The sequence below is a fragment of the Ascaphus truei genome, chromosome 3 (assembly GCF_040206685.1).
Source record: "Ascaphus truei isolate aAscTru1 chromosome 3, aAscTru1.hap1, whole genome shotgun sequence".
NCBI classification, from domain to species: domain Eukaryota; kingdom Metazoa; phylum Chordata; class Amphibia; order Anura; family Ascaphidae; genus Ascaphus; species Ascaphus truei.
The window spans coordinates 324,589,939-324,607,151 of record NC_134485.1 but is presented as its reverse complement, the minus strand read 5'-3'; the positions used below and the strand labels follow the sequence as shown (position 1 = coordinate 324,607,151).

General features: G+C 42.8%; 1 protein-coding gene across 2 annotated transcripts in view; it reads right to left on the bottom strand.

Moving 5' to 3' along the window:
* Window positions 1–466: 466 nt before the first annotated feature.
* Window positions 467–17,213, bottom strand: part of BLOC1S1 (biogenesis of lysosomal organelles complex 1 subunit 1) — a 30,305-nt gene continuing 13,558 nt past the window's right edge. The window contains exons 1-4 of one of the 2 annotated variants that reach the window (XM_075591285.1): window positions 14,539–14,729; window positions 10,690–10,762; window positions 5,782–5,914; window positions 467–1,063 (exon numbers count right to left, since the gene is read on the bottom strand). In XM_075591285.1, the coding sequence (XP_075447400.1) occupies window positions 953–1,063; window positions 5,782–5,914; window positions 10,690–10,762; window positions 14,539–14,599 (378 nt within the window). In that variant the 5' untranslated portion in view covers window positions 14,600–14,729 and the 3' untranslated portion in view covers window positions 467–952. Of the gene's footprint in view, window positions 1,064–5,781; window positions 5,915–10,689; window positions 10,763–14,538; window positions 14,730–17,213 lie in introns of those variants that run through there. The other variant, XM_075591284.1, reaches the window with a different exon arrangement.

Genomic DNA, 17,213 nt, shown 5'->3' with positions numbered 1-17,213 from the left:
TACTGTGAAGACACAACCCTTGTGTGTAATAGGACTTTTTTTATGTTTAGAATGTAGGTTTGAGGAGCTTCTTGGGGTTCCTCAGCTGCGCACTAAGTGGTGTAATTTAAACAATGAATTAATGAATACAAGTATCAGTTCTACTTCTTTGATTCCTACAAAAAAATAAGCTCATGTTTTATCTGGTAATGATGGCCTCACACCTACTTCACAAATAAAAAACCCTGAATTGTCCCTGATAGATAATGAGGCTCATAAACAGTCTTATCGCAAAGGATGACAGTGTAAAAACTTTCCAAAGCATTTAGTTCCCATCAAAGTAAAGCATTGCGTTGCAGGCCCCTATATCAGCGAAGGCCTTAATGACCCCCGTATTCCAGTTGAGCAGCTAAACAACTTCTCTTTGCCAGTTGGTCTACTCAAGTTAGCAAGTACTTCTGCCGATAAAAGACTCATGTAACCGACACGTATTTACACATTTATTATTCATATCTTTATACAAGTACAGTTTAAAGTTGTCTTCAGTGCTGCCTGGATAGGAACATCTCCACACCAGGCTTTGCTTGAAGCCCCACCACGATGCATCCAGGTTAAACAGAAGTTAGTAGGTGGCAAGTGGGAGCTGGAAGAAGGCAAGCTACGACCTGTCTACCCATTAGCAATGCCCCGTTACCAAGACTATGGGACGGAGCTGAACCAAGGCTTAATATAACTACAATAGCAAGGAGACAGCCAGGAATTTACTGTAGTTACCATTTGGCAACACTGTTTCTAGGCCCTTCAAATGAAAACATCCAATGGTAACCCAGCCAAGGATTCCAGCGGAAGGTTAGCATTTTACATGCAAATAATGTAAGGTCCCAATTACTTAGAAACAGGCCACACTGTACCAGAAGCTTAGCCTGGTTATGCCTCTGCTCCACAATCACCAATCACCCAGGGATTGTGCTGTTCATGAGGCAGAAGGCTGCAGCTGCCCTTTGTACACATACTCCAAAGCAGTGGCTATAATGCGCATGTCCTTTTCAATGCTCCTGGCCCAATTCTCCACGTCGCCGATCTCCTACAAGAAAAAAAAAAAAAGCAGCATGCAGCGATGGGACAACATGTGCTGTTTACAGAATAAAAGGTGATATACAGTATTATGGTCATTATGTCGATTGCCCGCACCTCTGCAATGGAACGCCACTGTCATAACATATTCTGAATAATGGGGTTGTGATATTCTGGTACTTTGTACACCTGAGCTTTTTATGCACACATTTGCAGTTTCAATTCTTCTGCAGAGAGAAGATGCATTTTTAAATAGGTCTGTCGTGAATTAACAGCCTAAGAGGCTGAATCAATAAACTCTGAAGCTCGACAAACATCACCATTGACTTAAATAGCAGTTTGGGAGTGTCTTGAATTAGACCCTAAATATTGTATATATTTCTTCTAGTAATGTTTGTCCGTATTTAAAGCGATGTTGGACTTTTTGCATAAAAGCTGGGGCGCCACAGACGGGACAGACAATTGCCATTACCCTGACCGTTGCAAACCCCATTTACTACAAAGAGAAATGGAGATCTGGCACAGAAACACATTGGCCGGGATTCACCGAGTGCCGATGTGGGGTATCTTGCACTGTGATCCGGCGTTAACTGCCAATCAGTTGAATGGCATTGCGTGCCAGATCATAGCACAATGCCGCGCGTCAGAACTTGGTGCCTCTCCCCCGTTATCTCAACCCATTTACCAACTCGACAAAAGACAAAAAAAGCTCCAATGCTAACTCTAATCTAACAAGTTATATAGTTAAATACGTATCAGTTTTTCTTCTTATAAGTACGGGACGTTTAGTTAAATTCTTCGGCCGAAGCATTATAATCCTGCAGCCACGTCACGGTGACGCCTTTCTGCAGGTCCTACACGGCCTGAACATGCTCTCTTCACCTGTCTGTCTAATGGAGGAAGATACTGTATGTTTCTATAGACTGGTCATTCACAAGTATATGACAGGACCAGCTAATAAAAGTGGGCTGGGTGATCTTAAAACCAAGGAGGAGGGTCACAGACCTCCCAGCAACTCTTACCAATTAACATTTAAACACAATACCATATAGTGTAGTGGGTTTGGGTTTTGAGCTTTCTGGGATTGTGTGTTTAAATGTTAATTGGTAAGAGTTGCTGGGAGGTCTGTGACCCTCCTCCTTGGTTTTAAGATCACCCAGCCCACTTTTATTAGCTGGTCCTGTCATATACTTGTGAATGACCAGTCTATAGAAACATATCTTCCTCCATTAGACAGACAGGTGAAGAGAGCATGTTCAGGCCGTGTAGGACCTGCAGAAAGGCGTCACCGTGACGTGGCTGCAGGATTATAATGCTTCGGCCGAAGAATTTAACTAAACGTCCCGTACTTATAAGAAGAAAACTGATAGTAATTGATAACTTGTCAGCTTGGATTTAGCACTGGGGCTTTTGTTATATTACATGAGGTCACTATCCCAGTAGCACTCTTATTGAGAGACACACACACACACACACACACAATTATAGTGGGTTTGGGTTTTGACCTTGCTGGGATTGTGTGTGTATTTACCAATCCATTAACATAATTTGCATCCATTTTGCAAAGTTGCATCCCCGAGATTCTGAAAGCTTCTTTATAATAGAGCAGGTACAAAAAGCAATAATTGCATTAATTTTTCACTCCACGCGCTGTTCCCTCTCTTGTAAAATTTAATGCCAGCACTGCAGGATCTCTCATATTATACTTCCCATCATATGCAATCAGGACTCAGATTGGCATAAAAAGAATTGATTTTCTGACCAATTAAAAAAAAAAAATCCTAACTTTATTAAAACGTAGAGGCAAGGCTATTTCAATTGTATTTGAAATATTATTAGACACTATAGGCTCTAAATACAGAAATGTAAATATTTTACTTAAGTCTCTTGCTATTAAGTGTGTAAAGTAGTGATTCCTCTAACTAAAAAAAAAAAATAAGTGAGCTTCATTGAGTGGAATAATCAGAATTAATCAATCAATTAGCGTGATGGTTTTAAAATAAACTTGATGGGCTTCTCAGTCACTACAGTATTGATGGGCAGCCAATGACAATCCACTTAAATATTGTAGATGGTGAAACATCTAGCTACACATACTGTATGTTGAGGGGTGTTATTTTATTATTAATTATTATTTGTTATTTTAGAAGAGGGGTGTTATTTTATATTGCAGACACCTTACAATTTAGGGAGAGAAAAAGACACGAAAACAGCGCACAGCGCTCATTGTGTAGTATTATTAATTAAATATATTGTGTAAAAAAAGGGGGTTGTATCTGCGTACATCAGAACAAATGGTAAAAGCAGATCATGTTACAAGACATGAGTTACCGCACAGCAGGCCCACGTGTAGATGGAAGCGTGGATGTCTCAAACGCCTTCAAGGTACATAAAGGATGAAATCACCCTGCACCTTGTATAATTTCACAGGAGTTCTTGTAAGTAGTGGTACTGGTCCTGTTTACTGTGTCCTAGGTAGCGGAACATAGTGTATTAAAGAGTCACTCAGAGCACCTCCTTGGTAGTGCCGAATGGGTTCCCTCACTTCCTCAACTTCTTTGCGTCAAAACGGAGGGGGATCCTTGTAGAGTGGCATACACACGGGTGCTGGAGCACGGATCAGAGTCCCACACATCGGGTCTTACACCGGTAATGCTGGCGCTGGGACACCTAGGACACAGTAAACAGGACCAGTACCACTACTTACAAGAACTCCTGTGAAATTATACGAGGTGCCATCTATCTGAAGGAGGTGATTTCATCCTGTATGTACCTTGAAGGCGTTTGTGACATCCACGCTTCCATCTACACGTGGGCCTGCTGTGCGGTAACTCATGTCTTGTAACATGATCTGCTTTTACCATTTATTGTGATGTACGCAGATATATTACCCCCTTTTTTTACACAATATATTTAATTAATAATACTACACAATGAGCGTTGTGCGCTGTTTCCTTGTTTTTTTTCTCTCTAGTTGTTGGGAGGTGTTAAGCCACCCCCTTGTTAAACAGCTGCAGATGCTCTCATTGCATACCTTATTCAGGTCACGTATTTCTTCAACATCACATTGATTTATATTTGTGTATTAGCACTTTTGATTGTTGAGGATTTTTGGGTTAACATCACAGTTGTTACTGTATTTTAATTTATTTAATTTAGTAGCGCACTTTCTTCATTTTACATTCTTCACCTTACAATTTACACTGTTAAATTGCACCCCAAGCCCACCCTCTTTTGAAATCCTAGTTGGCAAAGTCCGCCTCCAATTTTCTAAGCCTATCTTGGTTGCTGGCATCTACCGCCCCCCTAAAGCTCCTCTACAATCCCTGCCTGATATCACCCAGTTTCTTGGCTCCATTTCCTCCCTGAATGAGAAGAGTGAGCTGCTAGTTCTTGGGGATTTCAACTACAATTGGCTCGACCCTAAAAACCACGAAATCCAGATACAACTCAAGTCACTTAACCTAACGCAACTCATTTCCCAACCCACACGGACAAACCTGAAATCTCACAACCATTCCTTGCTAGACTGGATTCTCTCCCCAAATCCCAGCAGAATCCAATCCTCTGTTATCCTTCCAGACATTTTCATGCAATAGTGTACTGTGTAAGGAAAATTAAACAACCCCAATCAAGCCCTAAAGTTCTACTTACTAGAACATTTAGAAACTTTAACCCACCAGAGTTTCTGGCTGACCTTACCAACTGCCCTTGGTACAGAATTGACTTAATTCCCGACCCCGATTCTGCGCTCGACTATTTGCAATCCGAGTTCAGAAAACTCTGTGATACTCATGCTCCACTACGCAGAATAAGAGTACGGGGGGCCCACCTTCCATGGGTTACAACTGACCTTAAAGCGCTCTACCATTTCAGGGATGCCTTGAGGAAAAGCTACAAAGTAACTGGCCAATGTGGACCCGACTTACTGCAATCTAGGTTCCTAAGACTTGGTGCCCCAGCCATTGCCAAACCAATTGCTTCCATTGCCAACTCTATCCTGTCTGCAGGCCATATGCCTAAGATCTGGAAAACTGCCAGAGTTGTCCCAATCTTCAAAAGTGGGGACAAAAATACTGTCTCAAACTACAGGTTAATCGCTCTTCTCCCAATACTATCCAAAGTCATGGAAAAATGTGTTCACTCCCAATTAAGCGATTACTATACCAAGACAAATTTCCCGGAGAGTCTCACATCCGCCACCAGTCTAAGTTCTTTCAAAACTAAAGCTTTCTCACATTTTAATCAGGTCTGTAACTGTTATATACGCATATAATATATATTATCTTTAACTGTGCATGCAATGTATTGTATATAATGTATACCCTGTTCACTTAATGTAACTATGTATTTGTAACCATGTATTATTTGTCATCATAACTTTATGCCCAGGACATACTTGAAAACGAGAGGTAACTCTCAATGTATTACTTCCTGGTAAACCCTTTTTTATAAATAAATAAATAAAGTTGTACAGTAGGTCTCTGTGATGAATAATCTACACGCATTTCTAGCAATGACCTGCAGGTGGGGCCCTAAGACAGCACTCTAAAGCAGTGGTATGATTAAACGACTGCAAATGTCTTCTCTTTGTGGTGCCCCAGCAAATTAATTGTCCGAAAACCGCAGTCTGCCTCAGAACCCGGAGGAGAGGTTGCAGAACCAGTACAAGTTCACCGACCATGATAAAGGAACTCATGGATAAAGGCATTGGGAGACAGAACTCACTTTCAGGGCCTGGTTAAAGTTCTCCACCAGACTGATCCACTGTGTGGTCTGCTTTGCAAACTGTGCGGCCTGGGTCTGCAGGGTCTTCACCTCGTGGTCCAGCTTTCTTTGGTTCACATAAGCTTGTGCCACACTGGGTTGAAAAAAAAAAACAATGAGAGAGTCTGAAAGATTTGACATACAAAAAGGCACTGGCAGTAAATGTTTTATTCTTCCCGTCAATAAAACACGTAACATCCACCCAACATGGAAAAACACCCTTATGGTGGTAGGGAATACATTGCTGGAACCCATAGTGTGTGTGTGTGTGTGTGTGTGTGTGTGTGTGTGTGTGTGTGTGTGTGTGTGTGTGTGTGTGTGTGTGTGTGTGTGTGTGTGTGTGTGTGTGTGTGTGTGTGTGTGTGTGTGTGTGTGTGTGTGTGTGTGTGTGTGTGTGTGTGTGTGTGTGTGTGTGTGTGTGATGGGAAGTCCATTGAAATAGATATTGGGTCAGTTCCCTTGCAATGCTCAATTTTTAGTGGAATATTCATAGAGCTATAGGGCATGTGTTCTTTCCATGCTGTTACTTTGCATAATGATATACAGCAATAGAGTAGCACTGTGTGAGGTGTGATCTTGATAGGCCACAGCTCTGTTAATGTGTCCGCGATAATCACCACCCTGCAAAATGAAAAGATCGAGCTACATTGCAGCAGTAAAACCACGAATATGTCAGAAAGATGCGTCAACTGAAACACACGCACCGGATTGATCAGAGAGCTAGGAAATGGAGAAATAACATAAGGCAAAGAGGTTTTAAGGGGGGTGGGTTACATAATTTACAACGACAGCTGAAAATACAAGCAACATATTCAACACGCAGCTATGTATGCAGCCCATTTAACCCTGGCATGACGCATCGTTACTTTCAGATAACCCGCTGTTCCTGGCTTATCTGGTTCCTAGAGGATGAAATACCTTATGTAAACTCAATCCTTGTAGTGTCCCAATTCAAATATTTTAAGTTCATTCTGTACATTTCTGCGTTATGTGTAAAACCGGGCACACAAGCATATTTTGGGAGTCAAGGGGTTATAGCTTGCGTGTCCAATCCAGAAGTGAGCTCAGCGCCAATTATTGGGCAGCAATTTGAGTAAGGCAGCGTCATATGTTCCGCTCATTTCCTTCCCATTTGGTCTCACCCAAACAAACATGTCTTCCTCCCCTAGTCTTCACTGGGAGCTCCTGGAGGAAGCAGTGACATCACACCGGTTGGGGAACGGAGTGTTTTCCTCTAGAAGCACAAGTCCCATAAGCATTGCGTGTCCGCCTCGGCTGTACAACCCACCAGCTGGCAAGCTCTGCTTTATCAAGTGGCAGTTGTTAACTTGAAACTGAAAGCATGATTGGCATTGTCATCTATAAAATGGCAACATATAAACACAGTGCAGAATGAGGAAGGATGGCAGTCAGTGGTGTAGTACAAGTGGAATAAATGCCGTGCAGGAGGGAGTTACAGTGAAAAAAATGTAAGTGTAGACAAATAAGAGAAAGGTTTTCCATTCTCCAGTCAAGTCAATAGGAGTTGACACTGGATCGGCTGCACTAACCCGTACCAGGAGAGCTCAATAACAGCAAGGAGAGCTCAATAAGGCTGCGGCCAGGCAGGGAGCAGCCAGGCAGGGAGCGTGCACGCAGGCGCTCGTGCGCTGTGTCCTGCTCGGCCAGGCGATTTGTGGCTGGCTAGGTGCACACTTGATTGGGGGCGCGGCCATGACATCACGGAGCTGGTTCGTCCTCATTGGGGATCCTCTCAGGTGACGCGCTTGCGAGCGGCAAAATCAAATTTGCTTGCACTGCAAGCATCTAAGCGCAGAGCATGCGCAGGTGCTCGCTCACGCTGGCCACACGCATTGCCTCAATATGTTTCAGAGCGGCCGGCGTGAGCCCGCCCGCTCAGCGCTACCCTGGCCGAGGCCTTAGCTGCCAGCAGTAGGAGTTTACTTGTTACAGTCAGCTGCATGGGACAGCAGGCCATGTGATCAGGCTGGCAGTGTTAGGAAGGCTTCTTTACAGTTGTGGGCCGCAGGCTTATTAAACAATGATTAATAAATGGGGGATCACAGGAGGGACAGCGTAATGCACACAGAGGCCAAATTCATCTGGGGGTCAAAGTGGAGAGGAGATCCGGGATGTAGAGAAGCGTGACACATGGAGAGTATTAAATTTAAGGATTCTTAATCTGGTTTAAAAGGATGTAAGGAACCAGTGGATGTCATTCTCAAATTGGATGTTTGTTCTCAAATTCCATCAATAGAAGAAACACATGCCAGTTTCAGTTTGGTGTGTTGTCCTTTATAAAACTTTGTTACAACTAGGTCAATTTTTTTAATGTGATGGCCCTTAAAAATGATTTCAGCTTTATAGCACTGAAGAAGTTTGATTGGCATCAAATACACTACTTCTCTTCGGTCTGTTCTAGCTATCGTGACAATAACAGCTATAAATCCTATTGGCCTTAAAAAAAAACCTCTAATATTGTGGTACCCAATATATGTTCTCTGTTGACACACAAACATCCAGCTACTAACCAGCATCACTAATGACTCATCTGTCCTTAAATGATTAAATACCTGAGCAAACAAAGAGAATGATGTACCTCCCATCACCTAAATGCAATGTCTCTCTTTACAGATACATGGAGTCATAAAGCCAGTCATAAACAAAGGATGGTAAAATATGATGCATTATAGACCCCAAGGGCTACTAAAGTCTTCATTAGAATAACTAATAATGTTGCCGTCACAAATAATAATAACTTACACCTAAAAAGAAACCTCAACACCAACCATAGACGAGTGGCTGGAATGGGTCAATTTTAGAAGGGCAATGAAAAAAACTCAGCTGCTCCTTAAAAAGCCAAACTCCAAAATACTATAACGTTTGATCACATTATCATGACTATAGAGGCATTGCAGAACTAAAGTGGTTCTGGATTATATTTATTCTTACAAAAATGAATTTTATAGCACAAGCTGATTTACTCATGCATTCTTACATGAGGCTTTCTACAATTAAACAGAATATTGAACAGTAACCCCCTTTCTTTTCTTGCTTTATCACCAATCTCTCTCTTTCATACACTACAGATTGTGTATTTGTTTTGTCTTCGATGTGTATCAGTATTGTACCGTTTTTTGTACTCAACAGAAAACTCTTTCAATATCAATGGAGTGCAAAAGGAATGACTAATGAAGGAGGGAGTGGTGCATAACGTCAAATGCTCAGGCTTGTCTATTCAAAATACCAGAATCCAAGTGGAAAGAAACACAGCTGCCCCACCTTTTACTACTGAGTCCTGCCAGCGTGGGCTGCTGAAGCCAGGAACCGTTAGACTGTGTGCGCACAAGGCTGCAAGGCGAGCGCAGTGCAGCAGTCTGTGTTAATAGGTGCCATGTGCTGCCACTTGGGTGTCACCACTATACTCTCAGTATCAACATCTGTGCGTAAGGGTTACACTAGAAATGTCCACAACGCTCTCCTAAAACCCTTTCTCCTACTGGGGAGGAGGATCAGGCAACCTGCCACTCGCTGCAATGTTTTACTTTAACAATAAAGAATTGCTACACAAACTTCTCACTTGGTAAATACGTGTTGCAATATCGTGGTTTGGAGTGGACTCCAGCCTCCTATATGTAACCCTTTAAGTGCATCCATGTTTGGATAATGCATATTGAATTTAGAGCACAATCCTCTGAAATATAAATACGTCATCAAGCAAAGCACTCATTTCATTTTCTTTCACCAGTTTCCTGTCTGGGGGACCTACAATACAATGTATTGCAGACCACGCTAGTAATAGGGGTTAATTCTGCTTTCTTTGGGAATTTGAAAGAAGACTGCTCTTTTGATTGAGGTTTTGCACTGGTGACTACAACCTCATCTTAGCAGAAGTGCCAGTTGTCCTGGTTCAAGTAGTTCAAAAGAGAAATATCAATTGGTAGTTTTTTTTCCACATTCATTTAGCTCATATATTTGCAGTGATTACTGGTACAACATTATCTTGCAAACTCGCTACAACTAGAACCAGAAATCTGCATCTACTTATAGACAGGCAACTCCATGCAGACATTTCTTTAGGAACAAGGGCTCTCAAGGGAATTTCATTCTTATCTCTACTGTACATAAACATAATTCACACACTTCTCCCCTTTCTTCATAGGAAGGAAATAAGTGAAATCTATTGACTTCATTCCCAGAAGTACCAAGGTACCATCAGGCATTAAAGTCTCACTCATCCTCTGGATTGAATCCAGTATGGATGAGGCATTGGATGAGACGTGCCTCAGAGTTCTTTTTCTCTTCTTCTCTACAGAGGTCATTTTCAGCAATTGATTGAAAAGCAAAATTGGAAGCAACAACGCAGGTATGGAGCATATTTATATTGATAGAATTGAGCAGCCCTGGTACTGCACCTCATCCTCAGATGCCCTCAGCTCTGGATGAATCATACATTTAAATTCGAAGTCATCAAAATATGCTGCATATTGAAGATCTAGTGCTAGCAATCATAAACATTCTTCCAGGACATACTTGAAAACGAGATGTATTACTTCCTGGTAAAACATTTAATAAATAAATAAACCTAATCTGATGCATCAGCACAGCTCCAACCCCACGGTCAAACTGAAGGACAGGGTCAGAACTGTAGAAACTAGAGGTTTGTTCAAATATGCACAATATGAGATTCGTCCGAAATAGGAGGTTCCCTATTTTTCTCTTTACAGTGCACCCAGGACTGAGATGTGTAGCAAGCCATGATTTGCACTATCTGCATATCCGTCAAACTTAATAAAAAAAAACTCCTGTCCAACAAAAAAATCTTCAGTGCTCCTCACTCCACAGACGTACCTGCCGTCAGTCACTCACCCCACATTTAGATGATCTACCAATGCCTCTGTTAAAGTTGTAGCTGCAGCAATAGCATCTTTCCTTTTCTTCTCTGTGGGGGGAAAAAAATGTCATGCCATCAAATCAGTGACATGGAAGAATGTGGCATATTTGTTAGCAATGATATACCCATGATATAGTCACACCTGATTCTATGAAATGTCACGGATTTTAATACGAATAAATGATATTCTACAGTACAACGTAAACTATGGTATTCTGCGTAATGGAACAGCTTACAGCTTATATCAAGGGTGGCCTTGTCCTTAAAAAATACAACTTTGGGAGCCTTGGTAATACTGTGGGAATTCCTCAGTGAATATAGGATTATAGTATTTTAAATTGATTATTCCATTTAGGTAGAAATGCCGGTCGTTGCACGTTTTTTTTTGTTAGTTTTAGTTATATTTAATGTAAGGTATTTACCCACGACTGCTGTTGTGTTTTTATACGGGTCTTGCTCTTGTTTTTTTATTTTATACAAATTCCTGGGTCTCTTTCTTTTCAGAGAACAGATTCCAATAGTTCAATGTACTTTATGCAACTGCAACATGTACTTCTATGGCTATCAATCTCACTCCATGCAAGAACCAAGTTGGTGAAATATTGCTGCCATAGAAAACCCCAGTGTACAATTAATGCGGTCCATTAAGTAAAGTCTGCAAGGCTCATTGGGGGTTATTCATTAACGGGCGATAACGCTGATTAGGCACGACCACGCATACTCCCATTTAAGGTAATTGACGTTACTGTGCAGTAATGTCCGATTGGCAATCTCAGCCTTTAATGAGTTATCCCCATTGTGCGATTTCAGAGTCAATTATAATATTCATTGATAATTCACTTGCTGTACCTAAATCAGACGTTTAAAGCAGCAATCCCTCCCCCAGAAGCCTATGAGTTTAACTTATATAATGTTAGATCCTTGCCCCTTGAGCATATCCTGCTCTTTAAAACAATATATATATTTTTTCTATTAACAATCATGATTTTCTTAATCTCTAGCTTAAGGAGGTAACACTTAGACTGCGCTGGGCTATGGGGAGAGCTTCATTTTGACATCCTTAATATTTGAATCGCTTATATCTCCTTAATGGAGCATCAGATTTAAATTAAATAAATAGAAATGCAAATCAGCATGGGCGACTGCTTTATGGGCTAATCTACATGGATCAAAGACCTCTCATTCCTTTAGAGCGCCGCTCACTGGAATAGACAGCCTGATGGCGGTGCTATCAGTGCCACTGCACCAAGCCCCCGCGGTTACAGAGGCCCCGTTCTCTTTCAACACAACAATCAAACTGATTGTCGGGGGAGAGCGTGGGGCCTCTGTAACTTTCTTACCTTCTCCTGCGCGATCTCTTGCTGTCAGTATCCCTCCTCATGGCGCAGCAACGTCAAATGTTGCCATGACAATGGGACGCCGCATGACTATGCTACGGCACGTTGACATGGCTATGCGACGCCATGAGGAGGGACAGTGACCGGAAGAGATAACGCAGAAGAAGGTAAGAGGCCCAGCACCACTGTCCTGCAATTTTCCAAGCTGGCCCTGGCCTCATCTCATACTTGGCATTAAAAGCCTCACAAATGTATAGTTCTCCTAAGGCATGTGCAACATGAGGTCATGAACATATAGAAGGGGAATGAGGGAGAGGTCTTTGTCTGGATTTCAATTAAACATATTCCTCAAAATGCAGGTCTCCTCTAGGACAGAGGTACAAAGTACTGCTCTACTCACAAGTTCACAATGCAATTCTTCATTTATTGTGACAGCCAAGAACAGAGAAACAACATTTCTGGTCCTATATGGACCTTTCACCTGATAAAAAGTCCATATGGGACCTGAAACATTGTTTCTCCTCTGTTCTTGGCTGTCACAATAAATGAAGAATTGCATTGTGAACTTGTGAGTAGAACTCTGCTTCGTACCTCTGTCCTAGAGGAGACCTGCACTTTGAGGCACTTGTTTGTCTATGTTGTGTTGGCTGCACAAGCAGAATTCTCCTCGCCTCAAACTGTTTCCCCGCACTTTGTAAATGTACTATGGATTTCAATTAAGCCATTCACTTAAGCCAGACCACTAACAATAAAATCAGATTTTTGCATCTGGGCCTCCATATTTTTCCAGTGTTTATCTTCAGCCCTTGAAAGATACTGGAGTTATGTATTTGTTTATAAAGCTGTTTAAAGTTGCAAGATCACTTAGATTGTAAACTCTTCGGGGCAGGGACTCCCTTTCATGTCTGAAGCACTTATTCCCACTATGTGTTATAATATTATGTCACGTGTATTACTGCTGTGAAGCGCTACATAAATAAGGATGTACATACATACATGATCACATACTCAGTCCCAATTATTGCAAATTGCCTTGAATTTCAGTTCTTAACCTGATCACATAACTTCAGAATAAGGCCTCGGGCATGGTCAGCGCCTGAGGCGCGCTGCTGCTCGGCAGTGAGCCCCTGCAGCCGCAATGAGAGTGGCTTTAGCAGGGGCTCGCGCACGCTTCCGCAAGCATGCGGAAGCGTGTGTCTTATTAAATTTTTAGATTTGGCGCTCACGGGAGCGCAGGGCCGGTCACGTGAGCGGTTCGCCCAATAAGGGCGAACAAGCTCCGTGACGTCACAGCCCCCCCCCCCGACACGCTCCAGGACGGCGCGTGGACCAAGGCCACGGAAAGCACCCGCTTTCCCTCAGCCTCCGCACGGCTGCAGTCCTATGGACGCAACCTAAGGCTGAGTCCCCGCTAACGCTGAGCGGGCGGCGCTTGCGGCGGTTACTTACATATATAGATATATGTAAGTCCCCGCTCACGCAGAGTGCGCGGCGCTCGTGCGCGTGCCCACACGCTCAGCCGCGATTGGCGCTTAGATAAACAAAAAACTATACTTACCCGTGCGCTCAACTACCCGCAATGCCCCCCATCCTCACGTGTACAAGCAGGACACCCGGCGCTCATGCTTGGAGCGCTCTCCAAGCATGAGCGCACTCAGCACCAGCGGGGACTTAGCCTAATGAAGTTTCTGCTCTTGATAAGCTAATGGCTTCGTAGGATTCCTTCATCATTACCTAGAAACTGCCGTGAACACTGCAATTGTGACATTTCTGCAGAATCCTTGCTACAGTTTGGCCTTCATGTAGTGCACAGTAAAAGCAGTTATGTATTGGACAGACATCCACTCCAACTGCACCTATTTAGCAGCTACAATACATATTGTGACTCCTGTACTTATTACACAGAAAGCTTTCTGTGTGTGGTAAAATGTCTAGATTAGAGGTCTGCCATAGGGATTGCCTGGAAGTACCTCCACCCAGCACTAGTAGAGAGGGGGTGACAGTGATACACTATTTGTATGTGCACAAATGTTGGTGCGTTTTCTAGTTAGATGCATTTGCATCTGCTTACAGATCTATAAATATAAATGCAGATGGAACATTTTTAAATAATAAGACACAAAAATGAAATGACCAAAATGTTAAGTTTATTACCCTTTTTAATATTTTTTATTTTAATATTTTAATATGCATATTTCTAAGCGGGACATGGCATGAATGAACCCGCATCTTCCTCATCACGATCCCAGTTCTCTTACTCATGGGCTAATATTATCTGCTCACAGGTACAAAGCTTCCCAGCAACTGCTTACGCAAACCTGTAACTAATCAGCGGCCGTACCCGGCTGCAAAGGGCGGGGTCTCACAACCGAGCGTTACCATGGGGACCGTTCTCCGCCGAGCTCTCGCGATGGGCCGAACAATTACTCTAGCCCGCGGCTTTCGCCCCGCCAGCTAGGCCTGACAGAGGAAAATGACGGCGCTCACCTTGCAGCTCCTTCCTCTCGTTCTGCTTGGCCTGGTGCTCCTTGAGCAGCCGGGAGAGCATGTTTGGAGGGCGGGATAACCGGAGAGGGGCAGAGTAATGCGCTGTCCGTCCAGCAGCAGCAGAGGAGAGAGGAGTATCGAGTCCCGAGAGAGGAAGAAGCAGAGAGCGGAAGTGCGGGTAGAGATCATACAGAGGCTGTCACTTCACAATATGACAGCACCAGCGCCATCATTAGTTACTCACTGGGCCATCAACCTGCATGACAGCAGCAGTTACTATTATCATAATTATCATAATTATCATGATAATTATCATGATAATCATTGTCATTTGTGTTTTTTTGTATGATATTAAATTCATCATTTTCAATTATCTTTGTTTTGGTTTCTTATTTTCACATCAATCCGCAGATCTTGGTTAAATTTATCAGGGCTCTGTTGATTTTCAGGCCTCGATATTTTAGCAAACCGTATACAGTAGCTTGTTATTCACAATCTACTTGGGAATAAAGACCCTTTGCAGGAATGTTATGGACTCACTGGATTTTATTCTGCATGAAATATGGGGCTGTCCGGATCGCCCTCGGGATGTAGATATGGTAATATCCTAATCTGTGAGCTATACAGATAATGTACCATAGGTACATGCGTTTCTTGGTGTTGCCATTTTCAAATTATTCAAAATAGCAATGCTTCTAAAAACAGTTTTAGAAAACAGAAATCTAAGCACATCAAAAAGTGCATATTCAGTGTTTTGCTTCGAGAAAGCTGTAATACGGCAGGCATACATTTATAGGGCTCTGTGTTAAAATGTACATGAAGTAAAAGGTGACATTGTGACCCGCAGGGCCTCCCTCCTCCAGCTCCCCCCTCTGATCGGGCGTTAGTTGGATCCCGGCGCCGACAGGAGGAGGAAGCGCGGGGCTCCCGGACCGGCAGAGAGGTGTGTGTGTTCCTTTGTGCGGGTGGTCCTATCTTTTGCGGAGTGGGGCTCTTCCTGAAGCGTCACATTGCTATGGTGACTGACGTCATATGACGACACGTTGCCATGACAACGTGATGTCACATGCCATCATGAAGTCACGTCAATGTAAGGCAAGTGTCCTTAACTTTTTTACAGTGGGGCCCCGCTGTGAGCGTGCCACCTTGGGCCCCAGAAAGCCCAGGGCCGGTCCACTGTTGGGCTCCTTTGCTTGTCATTGCCCAGAATCCCTGGCTGCAGTATAAACATTTTATGCCAAGGGATAATGAGAAAAGACGGTTGCAGATCCGTGTGAGACATGCAAATGCACCAAAAAGTGGTGTTTTTATTTACTGTACACTTAGATTTCGGAAACCGACTGCAAAATTAATCTGCCATGGCCGAAATCAGTGACCGAAATATTGCAATGGAAGAGAAATGAGACGCTAATGCTAAAAATCAGCGAAATTGACCCAAAATCAGTGAGCATTTATATTTCCGTGCTGTCCAACACGTGCAAACTTTTTTTCCCAGGAAGATTTGCGATGCAAATGTGGGATATATCTCTAAAACTTGCAATTACGCGCATTGGTAATAGGGTATCACTTTCAGGTAGACGGCAGAAACATACATTTTCAGCTAAAAATCAGGGCGATGGATTGGTAGCTATGGATAGGGTTGCCAGGTGGCTTCTCCAAAAATACTGGACACAATGGTGAAAGGTGCGACATGCTCGAGAGACACACACCCCACTCACCTCTCTCTGCTTCATGTTGTTACCTCTTCATCTAGGCCCCACCCATGGGCGCTTGACACCTCCTCCTGATTGGCTGTTGCTGGGCAATGCATCCAGTCAGAATGGAGGAAGCTGCCCAGCCCCCTAGCAACAACCCTGCTCGGGAAAATACTGTGGACCCACAAGCCTGTCAGGTCACTATGTCCAGAGAGGTAATACCAGACACATGCATGTCCAGTATTACCTCTTTGGACAGTATCCAAATACAGGACAGTCCGGTTCAATACCGGACACCTGATAACCCTAGCTGTGGATATGTCTGAAATAGTATTGAATCAAAATGTAATTGAAAGACAACAAAAAAATTGTTTCAAATGCAAATAAACTCAGAAATATCTATAAAAAGAAAGTAGCAACCTGATATCTCTTGAGTGATATAGAGTAGGCATACACAAATGGCACCCAATCCCAGTGAAAAGCATTACAGATGATTAAAATATGATTCATTGCATATCAAATGCTAATGTTTGGCTTCTTAACATGAATCACTTCCAGTACATAGTGCAGAACTGCTGTGTAGTATATTACCCAAATCAATGTTTTCTGGTTCTATGTTCCTTTTAGGGGTATAGCTACTAAGAAATGCACCCAGAAGTACAGAAACATATATTAAACTTTGTGTTTATAGATCATGTGGTTTGTAATAACAAGCCACAAGCGGATGAAATGTCTGACTTTACATGGTACACCAATGTCCTCTAGCAGTAAGGAGCAATAACATCGACTATACAAGATGCTTACTGAAATACTGATCCCAGTCTGTTACGTGCAGTAGTTAAAGTCACCTCAGACAAGACAGATTCAATAGATTCCAAGAAAGGGAAGCAAAATATATAAATAAATTGCTACAATAAATTGTTTCTCTTCAGCGAAGTGACTTTACACATTGGGGCAAGGAGACAAAACATAGAACTGATT